This window comes from Eptatretus burgeri, chromosome 12 (genome assembly GCF_056783735.1).
Source record: "Eptatretus burgeri isolate ZD-2024b chromosome 12, Ebu_testis_v1, whole genome shotgun sequence".
In the NCBI taxonomy this organism is placed as follows: domain Eukaryota; kingdom Metazoa; phylum Chordata; class Myxini; order Myxiniformes; family Myxinidae; genus Eptatretus; species Eptatretus burgeri.
The window spans coordinates 175,001-197,260 of NC_140972.1; the positions used below are offsets into that span (position 1 = coordinate 175,001).

At 44.7% G+C, this 22,260-nt stretch overlaps 2 protein-coding genes across 2 annotated transcripts in view; both read left to right on the forward strand.

The window, feature by feature from the left end:
• Positions 1–22,260, forward strand: part of LOC147014942 (deoxyribonuclease gamma-like) — a 346,105-nt gene that overhangs the window by 38,769 nt on the left and 285,076 nt on the right. The window lies entirely within an intron of this gene.
• LOC147014944 (deoxyribonuclease-1-like) lies at positions 1,042–6,716 on the forward strand. Its single transcript, XM_085849211.1, has 4 exons — positions 1,042–1,173; positions 1,669–1,814; positions 3,048–3,144; positions 6,280–6,716. The coding sequence occupies exons 1-4, from the start codon at positions 1,138–1,140 to the stop codon at positions 6,337–6,339; spliced, it is 339 nt and encodes a 112-aa protein (XP_085705337.1). The 5' UTR covers positions 1,042–1,137; the 3' UTR covers positions 6,340–6,716.

Sequence of the window (22,260 nt, forward strand, 5' to 3'; positions counted from 1 at the left end):
CAATGTATGGATCGAGATTGAGCTTCTTCATCTTTTTCCAAGGACTGAGTGCACCAACGATGTGCGTTGTTACAAAATCCTCACAGTACTGATTTCCAATGACAAATCCACTAAAGGTAATACATATCAGGGGTGTGCATTCAGGTGTACTCCTTGGGTCGAAATTAAATTGAAAAATAGCAAACACAATGAACTAACATTGCAAACAATTATATCTTCCAAAGGTGTATTTTAATTAACTCAAACACCCAATTTTCATTAATGCACTCCATTGGAGTTCCCTTCGTATGCATGCAAAGTTCAGGGCCCCGAGTTTTCATAGTTTTGGAGTTATGGAGGAGATTGACGGATGAATGGCCTGACACACACACACATTTATGAGGAAAGAAGACCAATATGAGCGATATTCAAAAATCTCTCTGAATGATCATCAAAACACACCAAGGTATGTTTTTTGTTCAACATATAACATAAACATTTCGTTGGACAAATATATATATATATATATATATATATATATATATATATATATATATATATATATATATATATATATATATATATATATATATATATGCCCCGGTTAGAATAGGTGTACCATATCCCTGTGTCATAAGAGGCGACCAGGGTTGCGTCAGGAAGGGCATCCGGCGTAAAACCTGTGCCAAATGATTATGCGGATCATAACGGATGATCCACTGTGGCGACCCCAAATGGGAGCAGCCGAAAGAAGAAGAAGAAGAAGAAATATATATATATATATATATATATATATATATATATATATATATATATATATATATTCATATTTATAAAAATATATCTGTACATATCTATATATAAATAAATCCATACATCTTCATTTAAATATATATATATATATATATATATATATATATATATATACATATACACATATATATATATATATATATATATATATATATATATATATGCATAGTTTTCATGAGAGATACACCTGGTGTTGGTGTTTGTGCCTGTGTTGTGCTAAATTGTGAGTTTCTCAATTACAGACGATAACAAATTTTGGTTTTTTCAGGTATCAGGGATTTGATTCTTATCCCCATTTGGACGGATCCAACAGAAGTGAAGAAAGAAAGTCGTAAACTTTCTTCAATGTTTCAAGCAGTTCAATCAAAGTGGTACAACACGGTATGAACAATAAAAAAAACTCGTTTTTTCAATAAAATCTGTGCAGATCTCCCGTTGTAAATTTAATATCCACTCCACATACTTTGACTCTTGAAATATTTTTTATGACGCAATGTAAATTCAATAACTTATAACGCAGGTACATTTTGAAATTAATCTTCAACAAATTTTTGAGAAATACTTCAGAAAGTTTAATAACAATGTTGTAAAGTCAAGGGCTCAGGATGTGCAACGAATGTTTGGATGGATTCCTTGGTTTGAGGGTCCACGAAGCCAACATCATCAATGGAGTCATAAATGGAGCTTTGTGGACACAAGTACATTTACACAACGTCGATCATACATCCTTCAATCGTGGACATGAGTACATTTACACAATTATCATCACGCATCCTTCAATCCTTCATCTGGAAAGAAGATTAGAAATTAAATAATATAATTCTGGTGATCGAGGATCCAAAGAGATCACATGACCTTTTTCTGTTTCTTCTGTAGATGACCGCCATGTTTCTCGGAGACTTCAGTGCCATCACACATCCTCAGGATGACGAAAGTCTGAACCAGTTTGGTGACTTCCTTTGGCTCATTGATGAGAATATGGACACAATGGTGAAAGAGGATATCAACTCTGCAAATGACCGGTTTGTTTGCAATTCCTCAATTATATTGGGACATTATATAGTAAGAGCAACTACAATCCTGAATGATGTGATCATTGGGATTATTCAGTTATAACATTCGCAAAAATGTGAAACTTGTTCTTCTCCTTACCCCACTCCACCCAGATTCCTTACCTGTTACCTATCCCCAACCCTTTCCCTTATTTTCCAAACTCTCAACCTATTTCCTTTCATTTCTCTTTCCTCTTACAATGACATAGCTTCAGTTGTTGGTTAATATATATGCCTGGTGTTGGTTAATAGTAACCAATATTAACTACAACATTTTGACTAAAAGCAATATCAATAAATAAATAACTAAATAATAAACACCTTGCAGACACACAAGTGAATTGTTTTCTTCAAAGGAACTTTGCAAAAACGTGTTCTTGATTTGTAACAAATTATCTTTACATGTTTCATGATGATTTATGTGTGATTATCAGTTAGACTCATGAACTACCAACTGCAATATGATTACATCACTACCCATAAATGAACACACACACACACACACACACACACACACACACACACACACACACACACACACACACACACACACACACACACACACACACACACACACACACACACACACACACACACACACACACACACACACCTGGTACAGAAACAACTCCGAAGTCGGTTTCCATCTCAGATGAATAACTTTATTAGCCTCTGTTGGACTTCATGCGAAATGAGGGCGAACGGATTTGGTTTCTGTTCACGTCCTTGCGTGCGTGTGTCCTCAACCATTTCTCGGACATGCATTTACCGATGTTCTTTAAACTTGTCATTCAGATAACGAATGATGTCTTACATATGCTAGTCATTTATTTTTCCACATCAGATCGAAGATGGCCGACTGGTAGGCTGGCGTCCATTTTAGTTGCACATAAATATGGGCTAGCCCATCACGTCCACACAGCAAAATTACTCAAACAACGGGGCTGTGACATTTTATGTCTTTTTTATACTTGTTTTCCCAACCTTTTTACTTGTGGGATCTGCAGGGAATCCTTACATTCTGAAATCCTACACCGATTCATTGGTCCATCCAATGGCACAACACCCTATCATGATAAACATAATGATGAGATATTGTGTGCTGTTTGGGTTAGGTTTTGGGGTAGGGTTGGAGTTACCTTCCTCTGTGTGTAATACGGTTCTCTCCCCCTTGTTTCCCTTCACGTGTTTTCAAACTTACAGATTTGTGGTTTTTGGATCGGCATTACAAGAGGCTATTGTACCTGGATCAGCAAAACCTTTGAACATTCAGACGGAATACTCTCTCAGTGAGAATGAGGTATGAGCAGGGTATACCTGTCACTGATTGGACATTCAGAACATACCGATCATTCATAGTGCACTTTTCTATTGATGGTTGATCGTTTGGTGCTTGGTTATACTTGGCGTTCCATAAAGTGTGCACAAGTACATCAATCAGGTTTTTTTTTTTATTTTTATTTGTATACCTTGGTCGAGGCTCGTATGAGAGCCAACACACAACTCACAGCAAGGAGGCATGAGACAAGAGGGGCGGGAGTGGAAGGGACAAAACAGTGGGGAACAGACACATTCGGTGAACTGTGGAAGGGAGAGGGATGGGGATGGGACGGGGAACATGGCGAAGAGAAGATGGACATTTCAGGGACTTTCAGGAAGGAAAGCAGGAGAAATGAAGGAAAAGGGCTTGGGTGGATTATCGGGGGTAGAAAAGATCGAGGATTTGGATGGGGGAAGATAAGAGGTGGTGGTGAACAGCTGTTTTGAAAGCCTGGAGGGAAGAATGGGAAAGAATAGAGTGAGGAAGTTTATTCCAAAGGCGGGAAAAAAGAGGAATGAAAGAGTGAAGATGAGCAGTGATTCGTGATTTTGGTAGTTTTACCAGAAGGGGGTTGTTGGCGGACCTTGAGCGCCCTGTGGAAATGTGGTGGGGACAAATCGCAGAGAGAGCAGGGGGGGCAAGGCTGGGGAGAAGTCGGTAGAAGACAGAAAGACCACCGACCAACCTGCGGTGATTGAGTGAGAGGCCCAAAGACTCAGCTTCATTGCGGGAGATGCCGATGATCTTAAATGCCCTGGTTTCGACAGCGTGAAGCCGAGAAAGGTGGGAGGCAGGAGCACCAACCCAGAGGGGAGAGCAGTACTCCATCAGGCTACGGACAAAAGCTTTGTAAGTGGTCAGGAGCTCAAGAGGGCCGAGGAAGGACTTAGCACGACGGAGATTTCCCAGTCGGCGACTGGCTTTTGAGGCGAGGTTGGAAATGTGACTTTCCCAGGAAAGGTCATGGCAGATAGTGAGACCAAGAAGCTTGAAAGAAAAGACTTCTTCCAGAGGATTGTTGAGAAAGTGGATGGGGGGGTTTTGTAAACGGTCCTTTCGAAGAGACATAGTGAGAGTGTGAGATTTGTCTGGATTGAAAGACATGTTCCACGTGTTGGACCAGTTTGTGATTTTATCCAGATCTGCAGTGAGTGAAGAAGCTGCTGCTTGCCGATCTGAGGGATGACAGATGGTACGGCAGAGGGTGGAGTCATCGGCAAAGGGAAATAGAGGATTTTCCAGAGAGTCCGAGAGATCATTGATGAAAACCAGAAAAAGAACAGGGCCCAGAACGCTACCTTGAGGAACTCCAGCCTGCACAGGAAGAGGGGATGAAAGAACTCCATTTAGGGCCACACGTTGACTGCGACAGGAGAGGAAGTCTGCGAGCCATGAGTGGAGATGGCCTTGAATACCATGGGAAGAGAGTTTGGTGAGTAGGGCAGGGTGCCAGACTGTGTCAAAAGCACGTGATATGTCCAGGGATATGGCTCGGATTTCCTGTCTGGCATTGAGGACCTCCATCCATTGATGGGAGAGCAGAAGCAGCATATCCAGGGTAGAGTGACCTGGTCTGAAACCAAATTGATGATTGGAAATCAAGCCATTGGAGAAGAGGAAGGATTTCATATCTGAGGCGATGATGGATTCCATCACCTTGCTGATGATTGGGAGAAGGCTGATTGGTCTGTAGTTATAGGGATCTGTTTTTGCACCTTTTATGCAGGGCAGTGATGTTAGCAGATTTCCAAGCAGATGGCAGATGACCTTGGGCAAATGAGAGGGTGAATATAACAGAGAGAGGGTGAGCAAGAGCAGAAGAGCAGGCTTTGAGGACACGTGGGCTGATGCCGTCTGGACCGGTTGCAGAATCTGACTCGAGGTTTGAAAGCAAGCTCTCCACCTTGTCAGGAGAAAAGGATACAGAGTCCAGGGACAGTTGGGTGCGACTGGGTAAAGTGGGTAGAGATAGTGATGGGTTTAGGACACAAGATTTAGCTGCAAACACCGAGTTTAGACATTCAGCTTTATCACGTGTGGAATCAGCAGTGCGGCCATTTGAGGTAAGGGAGGGGATGGAGGGGGAACATACACCAGAAACAGATTTGATTAAACGCCACCAGGATTTTGAGGAGAGAGAGAGGTTTGAGAGTTCAGACGAGATGAGAAAGATGTTGTTTTCTGGCTCTCCTGAGGGTAGATACACACTTGTTCCGAGCTTTGTGGAAAGAACTGAGATTGCCCTCAGTTGGGTTTGCTTTCCATGAGGCAAAGGCAAGTTGTTTCAGGACAACTTCCTCGCCACAAGCTTCAGTAAACCAAGGGCGGGAGGAAGGGTAAGACAACTGAACACGAGAGGGGATAAATCTGTGCATGAGGGAGAGCAAGTTTCTTTGAAAGAATTCCCAGGATGAGTTGATGTTTGAGAAAGTAGTGATAGGAGACCAGTCTGTCAGTTTGATGGCTGCTCGGAGACCCTGCCAGTCAGCTTGAGTGAAATGCCAGACTCGACGGCGGTGAGGTTGTTCTCTGATAACAGCCAGAGAGATGTCCACTTTGACAAGGACGTGGTCAGAAGAACCAATTGGAGCGAAGGAAGAGCAGCAGATATTGTCAGGGAAATTTGTCAAAATCAGATCCAGAAGAGATGGAGTACCATTGGTTGAGATCCGGGTCGGGAAGTTGACCGATTGAGTCAGTCCCAATGAGTCGCAGATGGCAATGAAGGATGAAAGGTTACGTTTCTCCTTCATTTAGATCTATCTGGTTTACAATTAATCCAGTTCTGTGTTCCATGGACGTAATGATTTTTTTTGGTTTTCCCAGTTTGTTGAAATTTCTGTTTTATATAATACTTGTTCCCATTTTAATTGAGGATGAGTTCAATGAACCTGGACCAACATTTCAGAGGTGATAAATGTCCTCAGTAAACACATAAGATGATCAATGTGTGTTTGGAATTTAAAGTACCCAGAGACGAGTGTAATATTATACACAACACATATGATCTGTTAAATCAATAAGTTTGATGATAAAAGATAAGATTTGAAATGTTTATGAGGACATGTTAAAAGTAACGTGGTTAAAGGATTCCTTTTCCTGATACTCCCACAGGCTCTGTGTGTCAGTGACCATTACCCTATCGAAGTGGATCTGAAGGAAATACCGGTTTAAACGTGTCGCACCCAAGATCGTGAGCAACTCTCGATTTGATGCAATCGCCGAGAGCACATAATGAAAGGATGCAGCTAATAATGGAGCTTTTAAGGGATTAAATTCGTGATTATTCAGCATTTGTGCTTTTCTTGTCCCTTTGCAAATCTTTTGCCGAACATATAATTCTATAAGTGGTTTATTGAACAAGTTTTAAATGGTATTGTCTTGGGGTTCATCAGTAAAGTGATGGGGCAGTCTTTTCACAACTTCTTCACATTATGCATGCCAGTTCACCGAGCTGTTCTTTTTCTTCTGATTTACTTGTTCCTCCTGTACCCTTTATGTAACTCTTCTATCAATGTCTGTTTCCTGCAAATAAAACTCATGAAAACACATGAATGTATTGCGTTTGCATTTGCTTACCTGCTGTTCAATTCAATATGGCTTCATTTCAGGTCTCCTCATAAATGTGTGAAAGCCATGAACAAGAAGAATAAATCATTTGTGGAGGTATGCCATGTCGTTGTCATTCTTACAGAATAACTTACAGAAAGAAAATAATTTATAGAATCTGCTCCATTTTAGGTGTTTGCAAAAAGTCATGGGCCACGTGATATCCTGTACAATTAAAGAGATGTACCCGAAGAAAAGCTGCAATTGGGAACAACATTCACACAAACATAGTTCAAAATGTCATTCCAAATGATTTCACAAGACAAACTAGGGATGAAGATCACACAGCTGTGTTATTCCATTAAAGGATGTGTGCCTTGAAAACAGAACTTAATTGTTGATTTTTTAAAAAACTCAAATTGGTAATTATATATTTCATGATGGGTGAGGAGGAAGAGGGGAAATTACTGCAAATACACGACACACATGACTGCAATCTGACCCAGGAAGGTTTTCCCCAGGAGCCAGTAGTTTTCCAACTATCATCAAAGAGTGGGGATCCCGAAGGCTTTGCTGCAATCCCATCATTCGCTGAGCTGCCCCACCTTTTTCATGTTGAAGTCTTCAGTAATGGACTAAATCGTCCTCATCGAGGCCAAGTCTTAAATAAAAGAACTGCATTGATCGAAAAGTAAGGAAAAAGAGAATAGTCGAAGAGTTTTTGAGGAAGAAATAAATCAGTTTTTTGAAAAGGGGAAAGTCATGTGTTTGGGAAGACATGAGAAGGTAAAGAATTCCAGTTTGGCAGTGGAGGGGAAGAAAATAAATATCGTAACGACCCACCCTTGAGACGCCAATGGCTACACAGTAATCATGTGATGTAGTGGCTTGTCCAGTATTCCTTGATCTCGCTAATGGTGGAGGTACACAAGAAGTAAGTTCTTGTGAGCAGAAACCGAAGTAGTATCTGCAGAAAAGAGAAAGAGAGCCTCCTATGTGGCGTAATTTGAGCGTGTCAAGTTTTGAGTTCACATTGGCAGAGTTGACAAGTCAACTAACTTTGGATTCAATTCTGTCCAGTAAGTTTGTGTAGCTGCAACCTCCCCAGATGTGAGAGCAGTCACAAGGACGAATCAATCATTTGTCGAGTTGGAGCAACTGTTCATAGGAGAAGAACTTTCGACATCTGAACAGGACTCCTAATTTCTTCAAGGCAGACTTAGCTATTTGTGTAATGTGTGGATTCCAGGATAAATTTTATGTTAGAGTAATAGCTCATAGGTTTATTGTATCAGAAAGTGTAATTGTGGAATTTTCAAAGGAGATTGGAGAAGAGAGAGAAAGAGAAAGAGAAAGAGAAAGAGAAAGAGAAAGAGAAAGAGAAAGAGAAAGAGAAAGAGAAAGAGAAAGAGAAAGAGAAAGAGAAAGAGAAAGAGAAAGAGAAAGAGAAAGAGAAAGAGAAAGAGAAAGAGAAGGAGAGGGGAGAGAGAGAGAGAGAGAGAGAGAGAGAGAGAGAGAGAGAGAGAGAGAGAGAGAGAGAGAGAGAGAGAGAGAGACAGAGAGAGAGAGAGAGAGAGAGAGAGAGAGAGAGAGAGAGAGACAGAGACAGAGACAGAGACAGAGACAGAGACAGAGACAGAGACAGAGACAGAGACAGAGACAGAGAGAGTTTTTGAAACATTAAACTTAACTTGATTACATTTGCCCCGCCAGGATCAGAAAGCAACAGTTTGCAAGCTGCAAGAACTGCCCTGTTGGCAGCTACAACACGGGCCTGCAGTGGTGGCCCGTGCACCGTATTTGTGTCCATCCATCCATTCGTTGTGTTCATTGCGTGTGCCACTTGAGCTGGCACGGAGACTACGATTGTGCAGCCCATGCACCGTTGTGGTTCACTGCGTTCAGTTCAAAAGGGAAGGCCTTGGACTGCGTGTGAGCAGCCAGCCACGTTCCCTGTCACCTGCATTGTTTTGAGCCAGAGACTGCACGCGAGCAGCCTGGCTCCCTGCTAACTGCTTTTCTTTTGCAGAGTTCATTGATCCTGGGCCATGGTTTAGTGTAAAATTTGTAAGTTAAGGTTAAGATGTACTGTAAATATGAGTGCGCCCCCGGCATGTTTGTCTTAGCGCCGGCAATTTTATTTAAGTCGTCCGTGTGAGTGAGTTTGTTTAGGTAGTTACTCAGCCCTTAGGTTATTTATTTTGGGGACACGAATACCATGAATGTCGCACTCAGGGATCCGTAGGTAAAATGTACTAGGGGAAAACTACACATGATGGCACACGAAATTTGACGACTCGGGACGAGTCTGTAAAAAGTGAAGGGGTAGTGTTGTGGTTGACCAAATTCGCAAACCACCATTCAGGTCCCTTAGGTGAGATATCTCGGTAAGTATATGTGTAGTTAGGCCCAAACCCGTTGTCTAGAGGGAATAAATGTCATTCATGGGGGCTGCGACTCTTCAGGATCGCCGTTTTTCTTTTACTATCTTTATTTTGGACCAACCGCCATTATTACCACCACCAACCACGTCTCAACAGCCATCACAACAACAACCACCAACCACAACGCCGCTTCACCACAACCGCCACGACCTTTACCGTCACAACTCGCCACCATCGCATCACCGTCATCTCGCGCCACTCGTGGGCACCGATGCTGGACTCGTGTTGGGCGCGCACCGTGCAGCGTGTTCAAAAGCATCGCGGACTTTCTGAAGAAAAACGGATCAAAAACGACTCACGCCCACTTTTGTTCCGTCCATTCGGTGAGCGAGGGGCGGTTTGGCCCCGCCTCCAGGGCGTTGGAGGGCGGTCGCTATATGCAAATTCATGGATCAAAAAGCATTCACGCCCACTTTTCCTCGGGCCAATGGGGAGCCAGCAAGAGAGGTGAAAGGTCGGAGGCAGAGGGTCAAAGATGAGAGAGCGAAGCCACGGAGCTTATAAAAACGACTGCGTTCGTCAGTCGAGTCCAGTCCAGTGGAAGTTGAGAGGAGTTCAGTTCGCAGGAGGAAGAGTTGAGTTGGAAGCGGAGGAAGAGTTCAGTGCAGTTGGGAGTTCGCGGAGTCGGAGTGAAGAGGACGGAGCTGTGGAGAGGCGGCGGCGGCGAAGGCGGACGAGGGGTGCTCGCGTCGGATTCGGGGAACTGAGGAGAGAGAAAGGCCGGCGGCGCGACCGAGGTCGTGGTAGAGACGCTCGTCGCGGGACCCGCGATTTTGGTGAAATCCTCCTTTCCCCGAGCATCAGCAACCCCCTCCTGTTTCCCCCCGCGCTGAGATAGTGCGACAAAAGGGGGCCCCCTTCCCACCCCCTACCAGACACTGTCCGCGAGGCCCGCGGAGTTGAGGCACCACCGCCGCTCCGCGTCTCATCATCAGACGGGTAGGCCCGACATGGTCTCGGCCCCAGGCCCCCCTACCCCCTCATCCTGGAGGGTGGTTCTCTTTTCTTTTGCTTTGGGAATATGTGTTGTCGGCGCTGTCTGTGAAGTAAAATTGTATAAGTGTTGCCGTGTGCTCGCGTAGTCGGTATTAGATCTGCATTGTCGCATTTGCTTTTTGTCTTCTTCTTTTCCATGTGCTTTTGGTGGAATTGTATATGTGTGCTTCCTGTGTGCCGCGAAATAAATGTGCTTATTATTGAACTGTTTTCCCGCTTCGCTTCGTCATTTCTTTCATTGAATCCTCATCTTGCTTCACGTAAAGGGTTGGTCGTGGGTTAAGACGCCCGATAATTAATCGAACCGTCGAGGTCGACGAATAACACCGCTCGGTTATCCCGATAGTACGGAACGGGTCGCTTAAGTGGCCCGTGTCCGAAGTCGACCTGCGGCGAGGTGCGATCGCCCGGTCTACCCTCCGTGTGGGTACTTAGGAAGGTCGAATTTGGCGAGCAACCCGATCCCACGTGGGGGCCGATTGGCTCGATCGCGGTGAGACCGAAAGGTCCACCCGTGACTGGTTCCCGGCGTTAGTCCGAGAGGGTCACGACTGGATTGTCCGTCCGGTGGGCGACGTGCCGCGATTCGAGTTACGTGGCCGTTCGCACGCCGGCGGGCGCGAATCCGCGACAATGTATATATATATATATATATATATATATATATATATATATATATATATATATATATATATATATATATATATATATATATATATATATATATATATATATATATATATAATGCCTGGTGTTGGCTTAATGGTGAGGGAGGAGGGCTTTGAATCCTCGGATCCTGAGTTAAAATCCTGCTCCGCTGTTGAATTAATACCAGGTGGGGTTGACTCTGCCTGTCATCCTTCCGAGGTCGGCAAAATGAGTGCCAGCATGCTGGTATACTGTGTCGGAGTGGCGACCCGTCCAGGATTGTACCCAATAGCCAAGGAGACTGCTTCGGCAGCACCAACGCTCTGCACAGAGTGTGGTCCCAATGGATGTATATATATATATATATATATATATATATATATATATATATATATATATATATATATATATATATATAAATTTTATGTTGGATCGAAATACAGCATTGTAATGACGATGACGTAGTCCATTTTCATGAGTTAATTTGCTGTGTTTTATGATGTGCAGGTTTGTGAGATCATAACGGATAAGTGGAATCCCATGCGATCCACTTTACACATGAAACACCCTCACACTCTGATCCGGATCCAGTGAAACCAAACTTCATTACATTGAAAAAAAATCAAGTTCACCCCGAGGTCATGCTGATCTTATGCTGTTTGTGTGCTTGAACATTTTTTAAATCAGTTCGTGCTCAAAAAGGGTGCAGCAAACATTTATCATATTTAAATGTCAGACGTTACAACTTCACGAATTCAATCACCATTGATATAATTTTTTTCGACGGGGGTGTGGGGATAAATTTATACCACATGGGGATGGCAATTTCAAGTGTGGTGCCAGGGATACAAAAACCATTCAGGAAAATCCCCCCCACCCCACACTCAAATCGCAACCTGGGAAGCACACTTGACGATCACGAATAGGCCCAACTGAACTCGAGGGACGAACTCAATTCAACACATGATTCAACACAGCAGGACACAGATTGGGAAAGAAAATATGATGAAAACATGGATAGCAAAACAATGATAAAAACCAAACAGCAAAACATCATGTAAATGGTTGAGGGAACTTAGCTTGGAAGAGGTGGCAGCACAGAGCACCGATCAGTCATCCACATGCACCGACCCCTGATCTGGAAGTTCAATATCAGGCTGCAATCCCACACCAACGTTGCCTTGTTATACCATAAGAGGGGTATCTCAAAATGTAGGTCACTTTTGGGGCCTTGGCCACTCATCCAATAAGAGCTTGGATAGAAAGAAAAGGTGGAAAGTTATGAGATTGCTGTGAATACCAAGCAACCTTTGACCACCAACGTAGCATGGAGGGCGTTGCAAGCATGTCGGAGTCAGTGCTTGCCAGCCACGAAAAGATCAATCAAATGTTACTGGATGGCTTTAATGAATCACTCTGGGTGCTGAAAAGGTTTATGCTTGTACCAAAGAATGGAGGTAACTCAATTGTTAATATCAAATTATCTTCCATGGAAGGATCACGTCAGGATTTTTATATACTTCTAAGGTCATGTTCCAAACAAGTCTTTGCTAATATTCTCCAGAGTTCAGCAGGTTCATCTGATATGTGCTCGTTTTTGATCAAAGCTTTTTGTACCAGGGTTCCGGTGAAGAAGACTACTCCCAAAGTTGATAGGATCCGCAAGTTCTTCGTTTGTGATTTTTTCAGCAAGCAGGTGTATCGGCTTCGGCTTCATTGCATTTTTAGGGATATTCGTGTCGAGAGTTTATTACAAGATAAAGTTCGGGAGTGAACCCCATTCAAGATTTATTTCACTTTCAGGAAGACCATTGGACAATCCTTATTCAATTTTGGTAAATTTCTTAAAACTCTGAAGATAGATATCGAAAAGGACATTTTGGAAACCGACTGTGCATGTTCATCTTCCCCTTTTCTCTCTGGTCCTTGTGGACACGTAGTTTCTGGGGATTTAAATGTAATTAGTAAGAGAGAAAATAGGGATCTGATTAAAATGGGAGGTAAATATAGGGAACCAGTAACTCAACCTTGGAACTGCATTAGGTCTTAAATTGAGGATTCTGTCCCTAATTTTATTAACAATATGTGCACCAAGTTTAAGTTATCTGTAAACAGTTTTATTGCATGGTTTAACAGGGTTGGGGAAATCCTGGATAATAGGATTAAGTTTTTTTAGTAGATGGGGCTTCCTTTCACTGGGTCAGTGTAAACTAAAGTTGAACAAGCCGAGTGTTCGTAAAGACATTCAGGATCTCCATGATATCTCTGTAATAGCTCCAGTGGATAAGGCTGCTCATAATTTTGTGGTGGTTTTGAAAAAGTTTTAGGTGGAGGTTTTATTAAGAGAGTTAGACATTGATACGGTTACTTTCACCAGCATAGGAAAAAGCACATATTTTCCTTGTCATTAGTCACTCCAAGATATTATCTCTGAGCATCAGGAAGTTTTCCTATATTATTTCAGTATTAAATGTGAAGAGGTAAATCTTTGCATTCCTCGACTTTTCTGGATCCCTAAGCTTCATAAGAACCCATACAAGTATAGGTTTATAGCAGGTGCCAGGCAGTGTTCCACCAAACAGTTATCGGTTTAAGTTAACTCAGGATTACAAGTTGTTAGGGAACAGTTCAGGAAATATTGTTTAGTAATTGAGAACAATTTTGGTATTAACACTTTCTGGAATATTAATTCTTATTTAGAGTTCTTAGATAGAATTAGAAACCTCAATATCAAGTCAGTTGAAGTTTTTGATTTTTTAACTTTATTTACAAACTCGCTGAAGTACCTGGTAATAGCCGGGAAATTTGTCCTATTTTCCTCACGCTAGTTCGACTGAGGCATTAGTTGTATGGAGAAAATGAGGAAGGCTTCTTTTATTCCTCAGATTTATGGAAGGAAGGCTTTATGCTGCCGTCATCCTCAGAGAGGTCATAGTTGAAGGCGGCCTTGAGCCACTCAATGTTTCTCGCAGCAGTGGAAACTGTCCTTGATGTCCTGCCAAAACCCGGACCGAGAAAGCTGGAACGTGAGTTTTGTGCTTCTCTCGCCCGTCGATGTGACACTCTATTTGCAGTAAGACGTCTGTCTCTGTCTCTGTCTCTGTCTCTGTCTCTGTCTCTGTCTCTGTCTCTGTCTCTGTCTCTGTCTCTGTCTCTGTCTCTGTCTCTGTCTCTGTCTCTGTCTCTGTCTCTCTCTCTCTCTGCAGCTGACTCCACTTGCCTGGCTCTTTCATGAGCAGATCTATCAGCAGTTAGCTGTTGCCGTGCGCGTGCAGTTCGAGAATTCTAAGAACAGGAGAATGTGTATGTTTAAAAAGTCAATGAATACGAACATTTTGCATTTCAAAAAACCCTAGCGTTTTTATCCATGAAGCCTTTTGTTACGATTAATACGCTGGCGCACTATTCGAAAGCCATTTTTTTTTTTAATGGAATTTTTTTTTTTCAAATACATATTTTTATGGAAAGCCACTTTGCGCATCCTGGAGCTGGATGTTATGTCTATATGTGTGTAAAGTCTCATCAAGATCGGTTCACTGGTCTCGGAGCTTATTGGTTGTAAACAAACAAACAGACAGACAGAAGAACTGCCATTTATATCGTAGATTTGGATTTAGTACTTGTGAGAGATTCACTCTTCAAAGTGATTGACAAGGTTTTAAACTCTTAATAAGTTTTCATATCTCAGGTTTGATAGAACATTCTTTTCTAAAAATAAATAAAAAAAATCTAAAAATAAAGGGTGAGAGAAGCGAGCAAGAAGCGGGTGTCTGACCAGCGCGGACGAAACAATTCGTCCTTCCCAGTGCTTGGGCAAGCGAGCGTGTGGTGCGCGTATGGGTGTGAGCAGCACCACCAACAAGTGAGGCACGAGTCGGTCAACAACAACGCTAGGGTCTAAACTCACAACAGATGATCTCGGTGCCCTCCAGACTTCGACTGGCGTTCAAGGTTGCCCCGCGAGAGGGTACACGGCAAAGCTGGGTGCTGGCGATGGACGTGACATGCACGCACGCATTTCAGGACGTTTTCACTTCATGGATGACTTTGTGGTGAGCGAGACGATTCTTCCCCTCCCCTCCCCCTGAATGATCCTTTGGGTACCCTTGTCTGTGTTTAGCTGTAAGCCAACCCTCGATAAGCATCTGTTCTTTGTCTCTTTCTTAGCATTTTGATTGATTTTGCTTTGAAATTCATTCCTTATTTACCGCAGCAAATAAAAAGTTATTTTTATTAATTTATTTTATTATTAATAAATTATTTGTCGATTTGCAACCTGTCCATGTTTGTCCTTTCCTTCCATTGGTCTCACATTGTTCGAAGCGAGAGAGACTGGGGGGTAATTTCCACATATTTGACCAAAAATCGTCAGCACGCACCAGCGGTTAAAACGCTCGGCCGCCCTAATTAAAATCTAATCAGATAATATTGGTGCTTTGCCGAGGGCGCGCTCCCCACTCAGGTAACCATGTGACCTCTAGTTAAATGGAATAAATAGATGGCGGATACTGGAACTCGTGGTTGACTGGGTGGCATTCGTGGTTTTAAAACAACCCACCGTACCACAACGTTAATTGTGAGCGGTGGCCCCAGGTCCGGCTCCACCGAGGATTAATCCCCCCTGAGTGACAAGCTGGTGTCTCAGTATCTGTGGCCGCATCAATATATATATGTATATATATATATATATATATATATATATATATATATATATATATATATATATATATATATATATATATATATATATATATATATATATATATATACATATCGTTATGTTTGAGGGGGGGTATGCATTCAAAGGGTAATTAGGATGTTTAATTAGGTATGCCATGCTGTTCGGGTGTACCAGGATCTCGATGTAATAAGTAGCAATTCGGTGGTGATGGTTTGTCTAGTAAATGTCCATTTCTTCAAGGGGGAAGTGATAATTGTCACGTAATTAGATGGGGATATGGGATGGGGTGGGTGTGTCTGCGTAAACCCCTTTTTAGTATTCCCTGGAGGCTTGCCGTGACGTCGCAGGACAGTGCTGCGGATGGCTCCGCCCCGTGATCACGATTGGTGGAGGGCCAATAGACGGCTCGATTGGAAGTGACAGGGACTCGAGGATAAAAAGGCTCTGTTCGGGAAAAAGGGAAGCAGAAGAAGATCGGGACAGAAAAACTGTTCTGGTAGAGGCTGTTGTGCTGGGAGCGTGCTGTGTTGTTGCGCTGATTCGGCCCTGGTTTCATCGTGTCTCGAGGCCTTCCTGAGCCTCGTCCCTCACCTTGGTTGGCTCTGAGGTTCTGCTGGCTTGGAGTACGGGGTCGAACGGCGGGCGGACCTCACACAGTGAGGGGCGGAGCTGTTATAGCAAAGTGCAGCAGTGTAGTGGAGATCACCGGAGGGGACGGAACCACAGACTCGCCAGGTCAGCCGGAGTCGGGGCAAAATTTTGGAAAAACAAATTGGCCAGAGGGAGTAAGGGACATGGTAAACCGAGCAGAACAGGGGTTAACAGTGGACAAGGTAAGGTCATTGCACAATTTGGTTGGTGCTAATGTGGATGTATTCTCACTCTCTCCCGAGGATTTTGGACGCACGAGTCTAGTCAGGCACCAAATTGACACTGGCGAGGCTCGACCTGTTCGACAGCCTGCACGACGTCTACCTCTTGCAAAGAGGGATGAGGCTGAAAAACAGGTGGAAATGATGAAGGAGGCTGGAATTATTGAGCCCTCGGTAAGTCCTTGGGTGTCACCCATTGTGTTGGTGAGAAAGAAGGACGGGACCATTCGGTTCTGTGTGGATTATCGCCAGCTCAATCAAGTGACGCTCAAAGACTCGTATCCCCTGCCACGTATTGATGATACACTCGATGCCATTTTCGGCTCAAAATGGTTCACTACATTGGATTTGAAGAGTGGCTACTGGCAGGTGGAAATGGACCAACAAGGGAGAGAGAAAACAGCATTTACCACAGGGAAGGTCCTCTGGCAGTTTGTCGTCATGCCTTTCGGATTGTGCAATGCCCCCGCCACATTTGAACGTCTGATGGAACGCGTTTTGATGGGGCTGCCATGGCAAACATGCCTGATCTATTTAGACGACGTTCTTGTCCACGCTCCCACATTTGAGCAGGCTGCCAAAAATTTGGTGGAGGTTTTCAGGCGATTGAGGGGGGCCGGGTTAAAACTGAACCCTGGGAAATGCTAAATTTTTAGGAAAGAGGTCGTTTATCTGGGTCATGTGGTGAATGAGAGCGGCGTGGCCACAGACCCAATGAAGGCAGTGGCAGTAAAAGAGTGGCCCACCCCCAGAAATGTAAGAGAGGTCAGAGGATTTTTGGGCCTCTGTTCTTACTATAGGATATTTGTGGAAAATTTTGCAAGTATTGCAAGACCATTGCACCAATTGACAGAGAAGGGAGCTAAATTTGTGTGGTCAGAAAACTGCACCAAAGCATTCAATCACCGAAAACAACGTCTGATAGAAGCCCCAGTTTTGGCGTATCCGGCCGAGACTGGCCAGTTCATCCTTGACACGGATGCTAGTCAGGGAGGATTGGGGGCGGTCCTGTCTCAAGTCCAACAAGGTGTCGAACGAGTGATTGCCTATTATAGTAGGGCTCTGTCAAAGCCCGAGCGGAATTATTGCGTCACCCGTAAAGAATTATTGGCCTTGCTGTCTGCAGTTGGACACTTTCATCCTTACCTGTACGGGAGGGAGTTTGTGATCCGGGTTGATCATGCCTCCTTGCAATGGCTTCTTCGGTTCAAGGAGCCGGAGGGCCAAATTGCAAGGTGGCTTGAGAAACTGCAGCAGTACAATTTTGTTGTGCAACATCGGCCCGGCAAAACATGCCAACACAGATGCTCTCTCTCGGCGACCTTATTGGCAGCACCAATGCAAATTTTGTGATCGTCAATAGAATAGGGATTTGATTGGGCAGGAACAAATTGATGCATGCCTATGTGCCGCCCGAGTAACCCGTCGGACTCTGCCACAACCACCTCCTGAATTTGGTAGTGTCGATTGGAAAAAGGAACAGAAGGAGGACCCTGTTTTGGGCCAGCTCTGTAATTGGCTCGAGGGTGGAAAACGGCCTGCATGGGAAGAAATTGCTTCGCTTGGGGCGCAGGTGAAGGCGTATTGGGCACAATGGCAGATGCTCCAGCTGAAGGATGGTATTTTGTACCGGGAGTGGGAATTACCAACGAGTGGAAATGCTTCCTGGTTGTTGGTGGTACCTTCGAAATTGAGAGAACAGGTGATGGGGCTTGTACATGGAACACGAACGATGGGACACTTAGGTGTAACCAAAACACTAGCGAAATTGAGGCAGAGATTATATTGGGTGAACTCGGGCAGCGACATCCAAAAATGGGTACATTGGTGCGACCTCTGCCGGGGGAAGAAAACACCACCATGCGCACGTAAGGCCCCCCTCCAAATTTATAATGTAGGAGCACCACTTGAGAGGGTAGCGGTTGATGTGGTCGGGCCCCTACCCACAACCCACCGAGGCAACAAGTATATTCTGATGGCAATGGACTACTTTACCAGATGGCCGGAGGCCTATGCATTGCCCAATCAGGAAGCACAGCTGGTTGCCGAAACACTAGTGGAGGGGTTCTTCACCCGTTTTGGAACTCCGAGGGAGCTGCACACAGACCAGGGCCGGAACTTCGAGTCCGAACTCCTACGTTCAGTGTGCGAGCTCCTCCAAATTCACAAGACTCGGACCACTCCTCTAAGGCCACAGTCGGATGGGATGGTGGAGAGGTTTAATAAAACTCTGCTTACCCAGTTTGCTCTCTTTACCTCCCAGAATCAGCAGGACTGGGACGAACATCTCCCCTTTGTCCTGATGGCATACAGGACTGCGCAACATGAGGCCACGCGCTGCACCCCTGCCTTGCTGATGTTTGGTCGGGAGATGCGGGTCCCTGTTGAGTTGTGGCTGGGCGTGACACCTGAAACCCCAACATGGACCTCGGCGGAGGGTTATGCTTCCAAAATGCGTAAGAGCATAGAGAAAGCTCATGACTTTGCGAGGGAGCGAATAGGTTTGGCTTCCTCGCGTGCTAAATTGAGGTATGACTCTCGGGCACACGCCCCCCGATTCCTCCCTAGAGACCTCATTTGGCTCTTCCGGCCACAGAGGAGGAAGGGTGTGTGCCCGAAACTCACCCCCCCCTGGAAGGGCCCCGGTGTGACAGGTAACCGATGTAGTTTTTAAAATCCAGATGGGCCGCCATGCACTCCCACAGATCGTCCATTGTGACCGATTGAGCTCTTACATGGGTCGGGATATTCCGGATTGGATAAAGCGTGTGAGGGGAAGATTGGCCGCTTCTGTGCGGGAGCTTGGGCCGGGGCAGCCTCCTGCCCCATGTGCTGAAGGTGAGGGTTTGTGAGTTCTGCTGGGTTTTAGAGTTACAATCGGGACAGTGGGTAATTGGTAACAAAGCGGGCACAAGTGGCTGTCCAATGGCTGGTGCGTGGATTGGGTGAGAAGTGCTGTGTGAGTTGTTTTAAGTTAAGAAGTGAGATGTATGGTGCACACATTGTTTTTTTTTGTTGGACATGGTGTGGTAACAGGGAAGGTCATGGTCGGTGAAGTGTTAGAAATGCAGGTGTCACATGTAAGGCCGATGGGGTGGGGGAGTCATGTGGGTCTTGTGAGTGGGGATGATATACTTGACCGGAGGGATTGCTGAAGCGCACGGTGAGCGGGAATTGCGACCCCCTTCAAGGAGATTCACCATCTGGTGGCTAATGGTGACAGTGTCTGGAAGAAACTGGGAGAGGGTCTGGTTGGGCGACCAAGGTGGGTAGGACCTTGGCGACCCAGGAAGGCCAGAGGAGCTAGTGAGACCCCTTCCAGTGTGTTGTACGGGGTTAGAGCTGATGGCTACCAGGGGGGTGGGAATCAAAGGGAGCGGGGCGGAGAAACGTCCGGGTTGGACTAAAGCTTACCTGTAGGCATGGTTGAACCTGAGATGCCCCCATTATCTTGTGGGAACCCACCCCACGGCCATGACTGGATTCAGCCTGCATCATTAAAATGGGGACCATGACCTAGAAGTGTGGTGATGACCATGGTGTGAGTGTTGTGAAGATGTGTGGGTCCCACTCGATCCCGCAAAACTTGACATGTGCAGCAAGTGCATGATGTCCACATAATTTTGGGCTGAAGTAAATTTGAAAATTGGCTCCCCAGGTAACGCTGGGTCTATTAGCATCCACTGGGGGACACGGTCAAGTGTAAATATCCCATTAATAGTGTCGTTAAGGCTTAGAGTAGGAATGTAAAGTACAAGTGTTGTGTTTTTGTGGAACCTTTTGTTTCCCCTCCCCAGATCACTGGAAGAGTGTTGGGCAAGAGCGATGATCCAGAGGATGGAGTGCAACTTCACTCAGTGCTCTCATGTGATAAAATAAAATAAAAAAAATACAATAAAAAAAAAATGAATGATTGTTTAGGCGAGGATAAGGCCATGAGGGGGTAGTACATTAAGCAGGATGGGTAAGTTTGCTGCGACTCGCTGCCCATTGCCCCTCCTACTTTATTTCGTTAGGTTAAATAGGTGTGAGTCAGTAAGTGTTAAGGCTGGTTCGGTAGCGCCTGTGATATACCTTGCAGGAGCTGCGCTACCAGAGGAGGGGGCAGTGTTACGTTTGAGGGGGGGGTATGCATTCAAAGGGTAATTAAGATGTTTAATTAGGTATGCCATGCTGTTCGGGTGTACCAGGATCTCGATGTAATAAGTAGCAATTCGGTGGTGATGGGTTGTCTAGTAAATGTCCATTTCTTCAAGGGGGAAGTGATAATTGTCACGTAATTAGATGGGGATACGGGATGGGGTGGGTGTGTCTGCGTAAACCCCTTTTTAGTATTCCCTGGAGGCTTGCCGTGACGTCGCAGGACAGTGCTGCGGATGGCTCCGCCCCATGATCACGATTGGCGGAGGGCGACGGCGGAGGGCCAATAGACGGCTTGATTGGAAGTGACGGCAACTCGAGGATAAAAAGGCTCTGTTCGGGAAAAAGGGAAGAGGAAGAAGATTGGGAAAGGAAAACTGTTGTGGTAGAGGCTGTTGTGCTGGGAGCGTGCTGTGTTGTGCTGATTCGGCCCTGGTTTCATCGTGTCTCGAGGCCTTCCTGAGCCTCGTGCCTCACCTTGGTTGGCTCTGGGGTTCTGCTGGCTCGGAGTACGGGGTTGAACGGCGGGCAGACCTGCCTCCCTCTCCTGCTCGCAACTTGGTGCCAGAACTGGTTCCCTGGCGGCTGTGAGCGGACTTGGGCCAGGACCAGGAGGTCGACAGCACCACGGTGTCTCCTGCCCCTGACGAGCGCAACGCCAGCTCGTCCGACGCCAATCCAGGGACTGTTGCGTTAGCATCATGGGCCAGCCTGACCACCAGGACCAGCTACATTGTGTGTGTGTGTGTGTGTGTGTGTGTGTGTGTGTGTGTGTGTGTGTGTGTGTGTGTGTGTGTGTGTGTGTGTGTGTGTGTGTGTGTGTGTGTGTGTGTGTACCTGGCGCCTTCGAGGGTTTGAGATTTGTATATTCATTGGAATTGTCTGTGTTTTCCCCACGCCCGAACCCACACCACCCTCCCGTCGAATCGCCCCGGATCCCTCCTCTTGCCGAGTCTTGTTATTTCTGGTTGGAGGAATAAACGTTATCAACTCAGTGAAAAGCGACTCGTGCCACCTTCCTCGTCCCGTTTGCGGAAGAGCGATTAGAACCGCCATCTTTGGGTGATAAAAATAAACCGCCTCCATCGTTTCGGCTCATTCTACGTTAGCGGGACTGTTCAAGTCACGTGCACGTCACAATATATATATATATATATATATATATATATATATATATATATATATATATATATATATATATATATATATATATATATATATATATATATATATATATATATATATATATATATATATATAGTATGAATTAATGGAGGTATTTCGATGAAAATGCAAAAAATAAACAATACATTATTAATAAGCATTAATAGAATTTCCTGGTGGTTGCTAAGATATGCAGTTCAGCATGTTAAAATCAGTTGTTCCAATTGAACAAGTTCCGATTGCATTTGTCATTATCATAATTATGAATTAATTATTTCAGTGAGGTAAATTCTTTTATTAATATTATTGATTAAACAGATATTTATACATATACATATAGTTGTGGATTTCAGAATCGGTTCTGACTGATGCATCCAAAGATTTAGGTCCTCAGACAGTTATTTCCCTGAATGCATTTCCATGATAGACCCATTCCGATGTCTGGTGGGATTCTCACTTTGATGCGTTGGAGAAGGGTCTCGAAGAGATTCCCTTTCTTATGGGATGGCCTTTTTCTCTTTACGACAGACACATGAGATAGCTGTTAGCTCAACAGAGGCTTGTCTACATCCTTTCCATCAGGACACATTGGCTTGGAGGT